The 16,720-nt window shown below is 33.9% G+C and overlaps 1 protein-coding gene across 1 annotated transcript in view; it reads left to right on the top strand.

Annotated features, from left to right (window-relative positions):
- LOC106666371 (HIV Tat-specific factor 1 homolog) overlaps window positions 1-16,720 on the top strand; it is a 36,487-nt gene continuing 19,767 nt past the window's right edge. Inside the window, exons 1-5 of the mRNA XM_014393533.2 lie at window positions 1-208; window positions 314-445; window positions 499-749; window positions 5,409-5,586; window positions 5,654-5,859. Of these exons, the coding sequence (XP_014249019.1) occupies window positions 103-208; window positions 314-445; window positions 499-749; window positions 5,409-5,586; window positions 5,654-5,859 (873 nt within the window). The 5' untranslated portion in view covers window positions 1-102. The remainder of the gene's footprint in view (window positions 209-313; window positions 446-498; window positions 750-5,408; window positions 5,587-5,653; window positions 5,860-16,720) is intronic.

Genomic DNA, 16,720 nt, shown 5'->3' on the forward strand with positions numbered 1-16,720 from the left:
CTTCTGTGTATACTTTTGAGGTTTCAACGAGGTTTCAAACGTCCACAAGGGGTTTAAAAGAGGCAAGGGGCTTCTTTTCGAATTTCCATTTGGAAAATAATTATGACCGAAGAGGACAAAAACCCTTTGGCCAAGGGAGAAAACAAAACGGGGCAAAAATTGGACGAAACCAGGCTGAGGTACGAAGGCGAAAAGTGTTTTTACACAGGTATGGACATATTTTTAGGCTCAAGTAATGTTAAATATTAAGCAGAGGCTTAAGCATATTTCTTCTTAGAGTCGTCTGTATAAATGTCAACTTGATGCTTTACAGATCCCAATACGGGTGCGGAGCTCGAGTGGAAAGCCGACAAACAGGCCTGGGTCTCGAAGGACGGCTCGAAGCCTTCGGACAACGACTACATCTACGAAGATGGCACATACTGTTACACAGACAAGTCCACAGGTAATTTTCAATACCGAATAAAAATTTTCAGTCATACATAGAACATATTGCAGGTGTGAAATACAAATGGAACACTGAGGAAAACAAGTGGGACTTATGTGAAAGCGTTAAGATCAGAGTGGATGAAGAGGAAGAAGAGGAGGAGGATGATGATGGCGAGACGAGGATCAAAAAGAAAACAGTCGTAAGGCAAGATATGTCAAAAGGGATTTATGGATTTGAAGGCGACACTCATATTTATACCGATCCAAATGATGGCACTGTATATTTATGGGACAGGGAAAAAAATGCATGGTTCCCTAAGGTAATTAATGATTCCTTATTTATTACTTATGTATTTATGAAGTTTTTATAAATCAAAACAAAACAAAATATATGCCTTAAGAAAACCTTCTGATCAAATAACTGTCGGAGTAGAGTAGTCAATAATTTTCAACATAATGTTTTTTGTTTTTTTGCACTGTACTTTAAATGTGTGCCGAGTGGTTAAGTAGATCGGCTAGTACATTCCGCAGTTGTGGGTTCGATTCCCACTGTCAACTCTGGATTTTTTTTCTGATGCCTGATGGGACTGGTGGTTGCAATTGAAAAAAATTGACAAGGCACTCATCAATGAAAGGTCTGGGGTGGGATCGGATCTCAGCGACCCTGAATTTGGTCCCGACCCCCTTCAAAAATCAAATTCAAATTTACACGTGTATTGCGAGCTTCCAAAAATAAAGCCAGGAAGGAAGTACAAGTATAGTGCTCAGGGGGAACTCCTCCAGTTCATAGTATCCATAAAATAAAAAAGTGGAGCTCACTTGGCACCTATCCTTTAGGTTAGGCAACTAAGTTGTCTCGTGGCCAACTTCACTTAAGTCTCTGATGAGGATTGGCCAGTAATGTTGAGGATGACAATTTGCAGATTAAGGGGTTGAGGTGATTAGGCAATATTGAATAAAAATTTTTGTAACAAAATTGGGAAATGTCTGATACGAATGGGGTTTTTAATTCGGTATGATTTGTATGGTTAGAGACATAGAAGGGAAAGACTATTTTTTGAAGATTGTAGATTTTTAGATTGTAGGATCCACAGTCTGACTGTTTAGCGGTACAGTTTAAGCTTGAATGTTCCTAGTGGGGCAAGCAGGACAGTGTCTAGCCTTTTTTGTTACTGTAATTTTGATCGCTTGTCAAGTAGTCTTTTTAGCAGTCTGAAATCTAAATTTTTATGTTTGAGTCTCGTAAGTTGATTCCATGTAAGTTGTTGAGGTACAGTCCAATTGTATTTTGATTTAGTTTCATTAACCTTGATTCTCCATTGGCAGGGCCATGAATCGAGTGTAAGTGTAATTAATTTTGTAAATTATGTGAAGCTGTAATGGGGTCTTTATTGGAGATGAGTATTGATGTGTCATCGGCAAAGGTAAAAATGAAAGTGTTAGGTTGAGTGCACATTGAATATAATATTTTTGGCTTGTCAACAATACCGTTCTAACATTAACTATTCAAATTCTTTATCATAGTTGTTCGCTTACAAACCATTTTAATCTAATCTCCCTTAATTACTTTCTGAGGACACATTTTGTTCATATTCAGAGTCATCACAGTAGAAAGACATGTTGTTAAGGTTTATTGCCACAATCTATGAAAGATATGAAGCAAAAAATCAAACTGCTAAAGAAAGAAATCCTCTGACACCAAGTGCATTGGTGGTCATTTTTTTCCTGTGTGTCCTCTCATTACTGACATTTGTAACATTGCTGCTGAGGTGGTGAAATAACAATTCATTATTGTGTCTATCTAAAATGCTAATTTACTTAAATATATAGATTGTTGAAATAGTTCTAAAAATAATAATAATAATAAAAATAATAATAATAACAATAATAGGCATACCACCAGATTTAAGAATGGTTCTTGAATACAGAAGTCAGTTTCTGTGTTCCCTGTTTATTTTATTATTTTTTTTTTTTGAGGATGGGTGATATTGTACTGCATAAAGTTATATTCTATGTGTTTTGTTCAAATGAGTGTATTTATCAGTGTGAGTGGTGAGGGGCTGATGATGAATTAAGAGGGGACCACACTTACCTGACATGCTGTGACTTGACGCTACCCGATGCCTTTATTGTTTTGATAGGGTGTACAATCTGTTCAACATCAAGCATACGCGTACAGTCACACAGCATGTATCACAAATCAGTATCACAGACACAATGCCTCTTTTGTTCTTAATGCATTATTTTGAGCAAAACTATGCAATAAATTGTTAGTCAAATTCGTTCTATCAATAAACATTTTCTGGTGTTTTGATAAATTTTCTGCTTAACCATCATAAGTAAATAATTTTTATAAAAACTCATGAATTTTTTATCTAATTTAATTTGGTTTTCATTAAAATAAGCATGTTGTAATTAATATAACGACAAAATTATATATACATAGTTTGAAATAAACTACAAAAAAATTAGTGTCCGGCTCTGATTCTGCATGACGGAAATGGTGTAATTTTGTGAGCAAAACATTGTAATAAATTGTTAGTTAAATTTTATGAACAAAACCATGTAATAAATCATTAGTTAAATTTTATGAGAAAAACCTTGAAATAAATTGTCAGTTAAATTTTATGAGCAAAACCGTCAATAAATTTAAGTTAAATTTTATGTTCAAAACCATGTAATGAATTGTCAGTTAAATTCATTCTATCAATACTGGTATTCCAATGTTTTGATCAATTTTCTGCCAAAACATTAAAATTAATTTTTTTTATAAAAACTCATACATTTTTGATCTCACTTAATTTGGTTTATAGTAAAATAAGTATGTTGTAATCGTTATAACAACAATAATACATATAGTTTGAAAGAAAAACATGAGTATCAGGTTCTTTTGTCTTAGACTGTACTTGACGCTACTCAAAGAAAATCTGGATAGGGAACTTGGTTGCATTGTGTAGCGTAGAATAGAGTTGCATGGCATCGAACAGATGTGCATGGGCTGTAATACAATCTTATAGAAAATTGGACATTGAATTGGCGTTGAGTGGCTTCGGGTCACATTGGGTAGCATTGCGTTGGGTGTGTTCCCCGCTTTAGCATCACTATCACTACTCCAGCAGTGTGTGCGTTTAGGGTCGATAGCAGAATATTTATAAAAGTACCCTACTGACCTTAATTTTCGAACGATTATTAACACTGGGTTGATGGAGGAATATCCAAAACTCTGCCAACTAATCAGATTGAGTGCAATGTATGAATGCATTTATTTGTGCAACTGATTTATCTAATTTAATTAATATTAGCCTAGATAGTTTGTGTGCGTTTGGGGCTGAAATGACCTATAACTCTCATCAGAGCCTAACCCATTGGTAGGGAAGTGACATTCCCTGGGCATCAGGCTTTAGGCAACTGGCATGAAAGATGAATGCAGAGTATCTTTTGCGTTGAGTCAACCAGTGGGGATGAGGATTGGCACTTGTGTCTGCTAGCCACCCACCTGGGTGAACGAGTTGACTGCATTTGAATGGGTTCCAGCAGTTCCCAATCATTTGCTAGATGGCTACACTCCTTGACACCCCGTTTAACTAGTTGAATCATCTCGGGAGAGATTCGTTAATCTCTTTCTATGTTTTTGCAGAGCTAAATTGCCATGGCTTTTGCCTGAAATACCCACAGTAAATTTTTTAAGAAAAAAAAGTAGATGTAGATGTAGTATTTGGGGTGTAATATACTGCGCCCTTTAAGAGCTATTGTAGCTCCTATTCTCTGCCTAAAGCACATCGGTGAGTCCTATTTCATCAAGAAACTTGATTCATAGGCCCGGTTTCAGTGGTTGAATCTCTTCTATGGTCACATTGTACATCCCAAAACATTTCCTCCTGTGGGCTAATGTAGCTCCGCAGTTTTTTAGTAAATGTGTTGGTGTCTCTTCTGCCTCCTTGCAGAATCTGCATGTGCCATCTTGGATTGTTCCAATTTTCTTTAAGTGTCCATTTAATCTGCAGTGTCCTGTTAGGAATCCTGTTACGATTTGCAGTCTATTTATTCCTGCTTCCTTTGACACATTCTGTGATTTCTTTCCTACCAAAATTGGTTAGAAGATTCTTGGATTGTCTATGTCAAATGAGTGAATTCCATTGTTCCTTCATTTTCTTTTTGTCCTTCTGTCTGAGATATTTGTTAATAGTGTGGATTCCTATGCCACAAAAGAGTTCAGGTCCTATCAGAGGTGTGGCAGCCCCTTTCCTTCCAAGGGTGTCCGCTTTCTCGTTGCCTTCTACTCCCATGTGTCCTGGGACCCAGCAGAGGCTGATTTTATTCTGCATACCTAATATGTTTAGTTTGGTTTTGCAGTTCAGCACCATCCTTGAACTAATGGTACTTGAGCTTAGTGCTTTGATGGCTGCTTGGCTATCTGACATGATAGCTATATTCTTGTTTTTGTACCCTTTACTTAGATTGAATTGGGTACATCTTTCAATTGCATGAATCTCAGCTTGGAAGATACTAATGAGTTTTCCCATGGGTTCTGAGTATTTGGTTCCAGGTCCAAATACTCCTGCCCCCATACATTCTTGTGTTCTAGATCCATCTGTATACTAGAGGATGGTGCCATTTTTAAAGGAGTTATTTCCCTCTCTTTCCCATTCTTTTTTGGTACCCAGGTTTATTCGGAATTTTTGGCTAAATTCAAACATCCTGTTCATGTCGTCTCTTGGAGCCATGAGTCTTGAATGATGGTCTTTAAGAAAAAAGTAATTGTATATCTTAATTTCCTCCCATAAATACTGGCTCCAGTGCCTTGTTTGATTTTTGAAAGCTGTCCTTGTACCAAATAAAGTCTGCATTGACTGGTTATCCTGTGGTACTATGCTTTATTATTTCTTTGTGAAGTCATATGTAGGATGGCGCCAATATTACATCCATTCAAAGTCCACCTCTCACAATATCAAAAATTTATTTTTTAATTTTTTTAATAGATTGATGACGACTTTTTGGCTCATTATCAAATGAGTTATGGAGTTACAAACCCAGAAAAGAAAGACCTAAATGAGGGGGTTCAGGAGGTGAAATCTCAGCTCGCAGGTGAGGACGAAATTAAAAAACCTTTAGAAGAAGCCACAGACCCTAATTTAAAAAGGAAAGCTCAAGAACCGAGTAAGTTACATGGATTATAATAAAAATCTGTACAGTATAATTAATTTTTTGATTGTGATTTTTCCAGCCTGGTTTGAAGTCGATGATGAGAACAACACGAAGGTCTACGTAAGTAACCTGCCGGCTGAGTTCACTGAAACGGAATTTGTCGATTTGATGCAGAAATGCGGGCTCGTTATGAAAGATGTCGACACCGGAAACATGAAAGTCAAACTGTACACAGAACCTGGTACAAACATTTTAAAAGGGGATGCACTCTGCACATACATCAAGGTAAGCCATTATTATTTACTCAACATTTATGCTAAAAAAAGAATTAAGTCGGTAAGTGTAGGTCATTCTACGAATTTTTATTTACAGAGATTTATAAAATTTCTACTCAATCTGCTAAAGATTTCACAGATAAAATTTAATAATATATAATATTAAGGGCAAGGGGGTTCTGTACTAATCTTTGGTCTTTTTTTGTGCATCTGAATCCCTAGCATGTAATAAAAACATCTCAGAACTTAATTTTTAGCTTTTTATTGTTTCAATGGTAAATTTACATTTTAATAATTAACATCCTTTGGTGTTCAAGACATTTTATGTTACACAACAATAAACTATTTACAGTTTTATATTATTTTACATTCTTAGAATCATGTCAAAGCTTATACATAAATGTGTATGCAGTTTTGATTTGAACATGTGCAAGGTTTTGTAACATTTCAAGTCTTTTTTTTTTCTTACTAAACATTAAACAATTGTAACAAAGTTTTCACCAAAAACAATCTTGCAATTTATGTTCTATGGGGAAAAAATATATATAAGCTTTTAAATTGTAACATTTAAGCATTAATATAATTTGAGAATACAATAAGGTGTTTAAAGCTATTTGTCAAAATTTATCAGTTACAAAAATTTAAACAATTAAATAATATTAATTTTAATTTTTCACCCAAACTTTAGGTTTTAATAATAGAGGTGTGTACTTATGTTCTGGTATGTCAAACATTTTTTTCGGATCGAGTCTTTTGTCATAAATCTCATTTGTCCTGGTGTGATAAAGGCTTTTACTTGGTTTAATTTTCTTCCCATTTTTGTTGTAAATTTTTTGTTTATGTTTTATACTCTTCCTTCTTCTCATACCCATGGGCTTCTCGCAAATAAAATGAAATTCATTCACGCAGCTTTTTCTCTCCCACCTTCAAACAAAAACCAAATTATAAAATATTTTAAGTATACATGTAGGTTTATTTACTTGTAATGATCTGCAGGGTCCATTACAGCACAAGTCCACGGTGGGGTTTTCGTTTTACGCCTTGCGAAACCATGGTATGTAAACTCGTTTCCGGTCGGTCCCCATATCCATTTATGGCTTTGCCAATTGTACATTCCACCTATCCACCTGTTCTTTTTAGCTAATAAAATAAATGTTTTATATATACACATACTCATAAAAACAAAATAAAACATTTTAAACCTGGTTTTTCCCTTCTGAAGTATCGTCTTAGAAATTTATCCTTCCAAACCGTATCTGGCATGGCGAGTTTACTGTTTTTCATGTCAGAACATTCAAAAAATGCATTATTCCATGTTGCTTTTTTTGTGCTGAGATAGTAACATGTGTTGCCAGCTCTGAAGAAATCTTTAGGGCAAAAGTATTCTAATACATATTTATTGCTATTCGACAAGTGTTTACCTACAATACAAACCATTTTGTTATTTATAAAAATTATCTGTTTTACAAAAAATAAAAATTAAACATTAATTTTTTAAAAATAAATTGTGTTCAAATTGTTTTGGCTTGTTTAGCAGTTTACAACACTCACTAACAACAAACATTTAAGCACTTGTGTCTTAATCATTGCCATTTTGATTTTGATTTTTTGTAGCAAAGATGCTATCTCTAAATAATTCAGTAATTTAGTAAATTGAAACTGTTAAACAAGCCAAAAATATTAATAAAATTGCCCAAAGAGAAAAAGGAAAAAGAAAATTTAAATATGTTTAATCAATTTTTTTTCATATGTTTCAATAGTGTACCAATAGCGATAGTGTGTGGTGTTTAGTGACTGTTAGTTAATGATTATTTAGAAATTGTGAGATGCGGTCTGGTGTGATGTGGATTTATAAAAACATTTTCTTCATCGTGCCAACATTTCAATCTTTATTGAGATCATCTTCAGGGCCTGGGATTTATAAACATTATTTAAATTATACAAATACATGTAAGATGTAAAAATGAATTTATACAATGATGTACACAATATTGAAATTTTAGGTTTAATTAAAAAATCATCTTAAAAAAAATCAATCAGAAAAATGGATTTCCACCCCTGCTTTCTTCCCCACTTCTTCAAAACCCAATATATATAAACAAATAACATTAATATCTCACTAATTCTCACAACACAACACACAATGACACCTACACAGAAAACACACACTTTCAGTGAGTACAAATACTTTGATTAAACCTAAAATTTCAATATTGTGTACATCATTGTATAAATTCATTTCTACAGCTTATATGTATTTGTATAATTTAAACAATGTTTATAAATTCCAGGCCCTGAAGATGATCTCAATAAAGAAAGAAACGTTGGCAGGATAAAGAAAATGTTTTTCTAAACCCACATCACAACAGACCACATCTCACGATTTCTAAATAATAGGGATAATTCAAATTTGATTTGTTGTTGATATAAAAATGATCTTTGTGATCTGTGGGGTCATGAACCTGTAATTTGTTACCGAATTTAGGAAAATTACATATGACAGAAGTGAGAGAAAAAGATAGAGAGAAAGAGAGAGTAAGACATAGATAGATAGAAAGAGAGAGTGAGTGAGAGAGATGGAGGCAAGAGAGAAAGAAAGAGAGAGAGATGGGGCAAGAGAGAGAGAGAAAGAGAGAGTGAGTGATGGGGCGAGAGAGTGAGAGGAGAGAGAGAGAGAGAGAGAGGGAGAGAGAGAGAGAGAGAGAGAGAGAGAGAGAGAGAGAGAGAGAGAGAGAGAGAGAGTGAGAGAGAGAGATGTTATTTTTGCTGTTTTGGTCTGTGTGATTATTCCTGCTTATAACCTGTACATCCCAAGACTGAAGATAGCTAGAAGCAAAAAAAAAAACCAAAATAGCGAGAATAGCTTGAAAGTAGAGTTAGGCCAAACTACAAGTTTTCAATTCTTTCAAAATATTGGAATTTTTTGTCCAAACTAAATCCATTCTTACCATTAAAACACTTCATAAGACCAAATAAACTATTTCTTACAACCAATGGATATTCAGTCTGTGTGCACATGTTTGTTTAAAATTTCATATCCTATCATTTGACATACATTTGTTTAAAAGTTATACCAACTTTAAATTTGTGTATGCACCCAGGTACGTACTTTTTGAAAGCCAGTTAAAATAAATAAACAAATTTTCTAAGTACAAAAACTTTAAATGGCTGTTGTCAATTCGTGTTGGGTAGTGTGATCATGATCGTCTTTGATCATACTGTACCGCGTTGGACAAAAATAACGGAGAATGGGCAGACCAGGTTGATCAGGGGTGATCAGGGGCGATTATTGCCGTGTCTAAATCGACCCTCTCAACGAAAATACAAGCAATTTGAAATAAACGCGAGCTATTAAGTTGTAAAACTATATTCGCCCAGGTCGTCTTTCTTGCAAAAGCGGATAGGGCGGCGGATGATCCGTTATCCTCTCAAGCGTGGGCGTGAATCTACAGTTCCCAGTCCCCTTAACTATCCGAGGTTCAACAGTAAAGCTGCGGTTAAAAATAAACAGACGAGATTACGAAATTGGGGTGTGTGTTAGGCACGTAATCATATTGCTATTTTGTCTACCTCTTCGACCAAGATATCCATTCAAATCGATCTGGGCCAGGGTCAGGTTCAATGTACAATACCATGCTTTTTCACTCTCATTCTTTCTGCTTGTTATTTTTGTGAGTCTAGATTTATTTTAATATGATGTCATCAACACCAGGCTTAATGTCAAGGTTCCTCATTTTGAAAAAAAATATTACTACATATTTTTATTTTGAGGTAATGCTAAGTTTTGTGGGTTCGAACTGTGCGAGGCAAATCTATTCACGGTTCCTTTCTTAATATATAATAAATTGCCAAATTAATCATTAACTTCGAAACTAGAAAACTTAGAATTTATATTAGTACGACCATAGATGAAACCACTTTGCAAACTGCTAAACTCCTCAAGAGATGCCATTTCGGATTTGGGCAAATGGATCGTAAAAGCTGATTATTTCCTTTGGGTTTATCACGATTTTCAAAATCTTTTCATCTTTCATTTCGGCTTAAATGGTGGTCAGACGTTATCTACGTGCCCAAGGTTGGAGCTATTTGTAATCCGTTCTGCAGATTCAAAAACACCAGCCACTAGGCGTTCACGGTTCAAGATAAATTGGGTTGTTCTACGCCACTACGAAATAATTGACAAAAAGAAAAGTCAATTTAAGTAGTTTTCGATTGGCCACTTGAGATTTCACGCGTGGTCATCATAAAATTTGAGATTAAATTGATGTCTGCTTTTCCCAATTTGCTAGGACAATTGTACATTTTTTGCCGTTTTCTCTATTACTTTATAACTTTGAACCCTTCTACATAAAGAATGTCAAATCTTTCAAGTATTTCTAGGTTGGTACTTTCTTTCTTTTCAATCCTCGTGTTTCTAATTCTGCCTATTATAGACTTTCTCCCTATTGTTCTGAAGTGCAACAGTTCTAAATCGTATAATTTAGCGTTTCTTATGAACAACTTGACAATAGCATTGTTACGTGGCGTTCACTAGGTAGCACGACATTAGGGATATAAGCAGGGAGAGGCGTGACGCGGTCTCCCTCCGTTCAAAAAAAGTTTTTCAGTATTATTCACGAACGTGTAAAACACAGGGCCGATTTTTGCCAAATTGAAAAGGCCAGTATTTTAGAAGGTAATTGAAGTAGTGCGACATCAAAGATCTCAGGGATATAAGCAGGGACAGGCAAGCCGCTAACTCCTTCCATTTCTAAAAATTGAGTGTATAAAAATTTAACTATGATTTCAATTTATTGACGCGGGGGAGGGTCTTGTTGCAGAAGGTTGAATGTATGGGTTATAAGGCAGGGCAAGGCATGGCTGCTACGATTTCTTTTAATCCACGCTCCGATTTAGGAAATCATTTGTCTCATTTTTGGCTGGTCTTTTCATACGCCAAATTTTCCAAGATGTCGATAAAAGACAGAATTTGAAAACCCGGTTTTGGAAATCTCTTGTCTGATTTTTACTTGGTCCTTCCAGACACCGAATTTTACGAGACTTAGTAAGTCAAAGGTTCGATTCGAAGGCTAAGTTGTGGAAATAATAGGTCAATTTTCGAAGGTATCGGATTAAGACGAGAATATGAAGCTCCAATTTTCGAAATATCTTGTTTCCCTTGTCCATCCAGATACTAAATTTTTTAAGATTTCTGTAAAAGTCTGGAATTTGTAGCTTCAGTTTTGAAAACTGTTGTTTGATTTTCACTTGGCCAATCCGTGCAAAATTTAACATGATGAAGCTTAAGTCCGGAATTTGAAGCATCAGTTTAGGAAATCTCTGGTCTGATTTTCCCTTGGTCCTTCCGGAAACAAAATTTTACAAAATGTCGGTAAAAGTTCGGAATTTGACACCACTTAGGAAATCTGTGGTCTGATTTTTACTCGGTCCTTTCGGAAACAAAATTTGACAAGATGTAGTAAGCCAAAGGTTGGATTTTGGTTGGTTGGTTCTCTTCATAGAAAAATATTCTTGTAAAGACTAGGAAATGGCCAAAGATTTAATTTATGGCCAGGTTATCCCTGGACTTTTTTGAAATCCAACTTATCGTATAAAAAAACCTCTCTTGATAAAAACGAAACTCCAAAGCAATTTATTGTGATGATTCCTAACATCGTATGCCGGTTGTGATAAAATTCCGCTGAAATCGAAAGTGCTTGTTTCAGTCTTATTAATTCAACAAGGGGTGTTGTAAGGAATGATAAAAGGGCCGGCCTGAGGTGAAAATTTCCCTATCGGGTCTCGTGCTAGCCTAGTGCCCTGCGGAGCAGAAATCTCGCCCTATTTTCATAATGATTCGGGTCTTTCTTTGATACATCTAGACGACTATTCGCTTTCTATTTGTAAATAAAACAAAAAACTAGCTTAGACAAAACGCTGGAATGTCCGGATGCCCTCGCCAATCCTGAGGACCTAAACAGTTCGCGATGCGTCAGTGTCAATGAAATTAAATGAGAAGTCATATAAATATTATGTTGGAGGTCGACGATCTAGCGATTCAGGTCCGCCTACTCTCGCTGTTTCTAGTAATGTTTTCACCTTTTTAAATGGACTAAACGTAAACAACCGTTTATGCAACTCTTACCGTTTTAAATGAAGCCCTACCGAAGAAGTCCGACTTGTGGAACCTTTACCTAGGGGGTTTGGACTTCGAGGATTTTTGTACATATTTTAATTAATTGAACATCTGTTTATAATGGGGTCGTTATGCATTTTTTAGGGGTGCACGTGGCCCTCATAATGGTACATATTTATCAAATCTTAGGCCATTCTCATGACCTAAATGGCTATAAAAGTGTTTTTTTTTGTTTTTTTTTAAGGGAAGGACTAAAAAAAACATCATTATCTCTCATTTCCTGGTTTATTTTTCACGATCGTTTGAAATATACATAAAAATAATGTAATAAAACAACTTATGAATGAATTACTTGAAAATTTATCACTTCGGACAATTCGATAAGCTTTGACAATTACGCGATTGGCTTACTCAAGATAAATATTTTAAAAAAAGGATTACCCACATTAAGGAAACAACAGACAGATTTCTTCTCTTCTATCACGATTTCTGTATTTTAAAAAAAATTGTCTCATCAAGATTTTGAACTACAAAATTTCCCTCGTGACTTCGTCCGATTTCGACGGGTTGAAATCGGGGCCGAAGGATTTTTTGTGCAAACAACCATAGAAAATCGCTTTCGCTGTTCAAATATTTGCAAGCGTGAAAAGAACACGAACCTGTGGGAATTACATAAGCAAATATAAACAAATAAAAGTAAACAAAAGGTTTCTTCCCTCCTGCAGGGTACAATCTTAATTATATTTATTCATTTAGCTTCTTTCATTTAGGAAACTTCGTCTAATTGTTAAAAATCATCTTGTCAGTTTTATTTTGATTATACATACAAACTATATATGTGTATTTTAATATAAAATTATACATATGGTGTTGATCGTTTATGTACAAGCAATTTCGTAGCAATAGGTTTTTTTCTTTTATCAAAAAGTCTGTTTTAGTTTGATTGACGGAGAACCGATAATCAAAAGTGCCATGACCTAAAAATAGTAAAAAGTAAAAAATAGTATAAATAATTTTGCATCGATGTAATATCTAAGTTTATCTTGCCTTTATGGGACGTATTTATGTTTAACACTGTGAAAAATTGACCAATGGAAGATTTTTTGTTTTAATTGGCTTTGTTAATCCAAAAAATAGTTTTAAAAATTAATAGTTTAAATTTTGCATTGGTCGGAATAATCTAATATCTAAGCTGATCTTGTCTTTATACGATTTATTTAAATTTAACACTGTGAAAAATTCACCAATGGAATGTTTTTCTTTCGGTTCAAAAAAATTCTTTCGGTCATTCACCCGAAACGTTGATCACTCACCATAGTCAAAAGTTGGTCATTAATTGTTTTTGTTGGCCAAATAAAAGTTTAAATTTTGCATTGATCGGAAGAATGTAATATCTATGTTGATCTTGTCTTTGAAGGGCTTATGTAAATTTAACTGAAATTTAATTGAAATATCACGGTGAAAAATTCACCAATGGAACGTTTTTTGTTTTGGTTAAAAAAAATTCCTTCGGTCATTCACCCTGAACGTTGATCACTCACCATAGTCAATAGTTGGTCATTAATTGTTTTTGTTGTCCCAAAAAATAGTTTAAAACGTAATAGTTTAAATTTTGCATTGATCGGAAGAATCTAATATCTAAGTTGATCTTGTCTTTATAGGACTTATTTAAATTTAACTGAAATTTAATTGAAAAATCACGGCGAAAAATTCGCCAATGGAATGTTTTTTGTTTTGGGTAAAACAAATTCCTTAGGTCATTCACCCTGAACGTTGATCATTCACCATAGTCAATAGTTCGCCATTAATTGGTTTTGCTGACAATCTTATGTTAAATAATTAGAGATTTGATATTTTCTTGAATTTATTTATTCTTCCATTGACCTAAATGATGATGAAAAGAGAATTATAGCTGTTGTTTCGATCAATAATTGTTCTGGGAACGTTTTTAAATATTTCGTTGCAATATTTATTTATCCTTTTCCGTTGACCCACAAGAACACTGCTCTCTTAAAAATAAATTTCGTGATGATTCTATTTTAATGAACACCTTCCCTATTGTATCACTTTTATGGCAAGGTCAATAATTGAAAAATGGATAGCTTTGTTTTTGTTTGGGTTCAAGGTTTACTGAAACTTATTTTTTTATTCTTACATTCATTCAATAATTGGTCAATAATATAGCATTTAGATTTAATATACGATTTTCTGAAATGCAGGTTTCTTCTTTTCCATTGGCTCAAAACATTACTTCTATTTATTAATAGGTTTTACGTTGATCACATCTTAATAATAGCCTTTTCAATTGTATTAATATACTGTAGGTTTTTTTATTTATAACATAGCTTCATAAAAATTTAAATTTTGATTGACAAGTCAATTTTAGTTATCAGTTTTTATTGATTTAACTTTATAAATCTTCATTCCGGATTAATATAGCTGTGTAAGTGAATATGTCATCAATCATTGATCATACACCCCATATTATCCTATTGTATTTTTTTTTGTTTTTTGTAATGACCTGACAGATTTTATTTTCATATAATACACATTTCTCACTTGGTCAATAAATGATTCATTGACGTCCGCGTGTAAAATCAATTAAAAAAATGTACCCATTTGTATTTCTTTTAAAATAACTTCTACAAGATCGTAGTTATTACTCGAAATTGACCTAAACTTTTTTATTAGATTAATTCAAAAGTAGGTTTTGTTTTGCAAGGATGGCTTCTGGTCAAAAATGTCATGGTGTATAATTGATCGTAGTCCAGTCGGCATGTATCATTTTCAGGGTAAGATAATCTCTTTATTTATACTTTTCCTTCCGGAATTAGTTTTTATTTCTCTATGAATACCTTCTGTAAGACCATAGTCAATCATTGACTAACGAATGATTCTGAGTTGCACTTATTGACTTCAATTGGCCAATTAATTGTTAATATTCTCAACTGTTGTTTTTTTCGTTCCTTCCATTGACCGAAAAACTTGGATGTACAAATTCGACACACTTTTCTCCAAATTATCAAGGTTTTTACCAGCTTTACAAATACTAGTAGACGTGCAATTGAATTTGAAAAAAAGAAAAAAAAAGGAAATGACTTTATCGCATCTTATCTTTACGAGCTCGTATTTTTTTAAAAAACAAAAAAAGAGCCGTAAACGTGGAAAGTGAATGATAAATCTGTGCAGTCGGAAGGATAGAGAGGCGACGAATAATTCTACAAAACAAAAAAGACGAGATTCGATTGTCATTGTATTCCAGTGTCAAATTCAACATCATCATAAAATAATCAACTTCAACATCATTTGCCATAACCAATTTTTAACAAATCAATGCATTGATATAAGAAATATAAAAAAATAATGTTGAAATAAAAAGCTAAACCAAGCTGCATCATTTTCATGGTAAGAATTATATGGCTTATCTTTTCAGGAAGAGAATTTATTCCGTAACAAATCTACAAATAATAATGTTTATCATAAGGCATAAGATATTGATCCTTCTAGCCTAATACAATTAGTACATCGATTTATTATTGGGACAGTTGAAAGTTTAGTTTTTCAGTTTTTCAAAAAAGTTCAAATTTATTCTCTATCAAATATGACAAAAAATGTTTGAAAAAAGTATATAGCCAAGATTTCAGATATCCTAAGATGAGAATGAAAAAATCTTCGGACAATAATTTAAACAAGGTCTGAATAAATAAAAAATAAGATATTTTAAAAGTTCTTTCAGACATGTTAGGCCCTTTTCAAGGTGTCATCACGATTGATTCCATTTGGGCTTTTAAAATGCATATTGAAAGGTGTTATAATCCTTTGATTCTGACAGCCGAGAAAGTTTCAAAATTTGAATATTCCCACTCTAATCTCATTTCAGTCCGACAAGTAAGTTCAATTCGTTCATTGACCGGTGATGTTCAGCAATCATGAAGACAAATAAAGACCTGGCCAAAAGAAAAACAAAAATTTCTCTGAGAGATTTAATACTTAAAAAAAAACACATTTGCTGAGTCGAGTAAATTTTTCTTAATATAAAAAATTCCGTTATCGGACGCCTGGTCCGCAGGATGATAAAAAGGATGCAATCGATTTTGTACACCAAAAGCGCCGATTTAGTTCGGTTTTATCGTCAACCGTGGTTCTGTGAATCGAAAACAAAATTAAACACTTTCCCTCTTGTAAAATCAAATAGAGGCCCTGTAATAACAATAATAATAATGTGAGAGGTTTAGAGGCCAACAACTGTTGAGGTCATCCGCAGCCCTCTGCTTGATTTTGCTTCTTTTTCTGGTCTTTAAGGCGTTTTTAACTTGCAGCCATTTGTTCATCTCGCTTTGTTACTGACAGTCAGCATTTATATGTATACTATGTTGGTATCTTAAAATGCTATAACTTCTCATTCGTACCTCAGGTTGCCAACTACAGAATAGATAAAAGACATACAATACATGTGTATACAACACCACAAACATAGAAGGCCGGTTACATTCTTCCCCCATAGTACACACACATAGTAGTTAAGCCTCGGAGCGGGGTCGAACCCACTTCATACTTGCTATTAATATGTAAGTCTAAGTCAGTTAACAAATTAGTGACATGAAATAGGAAGTTTATTTAAAAAAAATAATATTTTAAATACATAAAAAGACGGAGAAGGTTAGATTTAGTGTATAGTAATTAAAGAACTAAATATTTAGTTTTTTTTCTATTTCTCTCTCTCTCTCTCTTTCATTATCCCTTCCCCCCTCTTTCT

The sequence above is a fragment of the Cimex lectularius genome, unplaced genomic scaffold, assembly GCF_000648675.2.
Source record: "Cimex lectularius strain Harlan isolate CLEC.00 unplaced genomic scaffold, Clec_2.1 scaffold236, whole genome shotgun sequence".
Lineage (NCBI taxonomy): Eukaryota > Metazoa > Arthropoda > Insecta > Hemiptera > Cimicidae > Cimex > Cimex lectularius.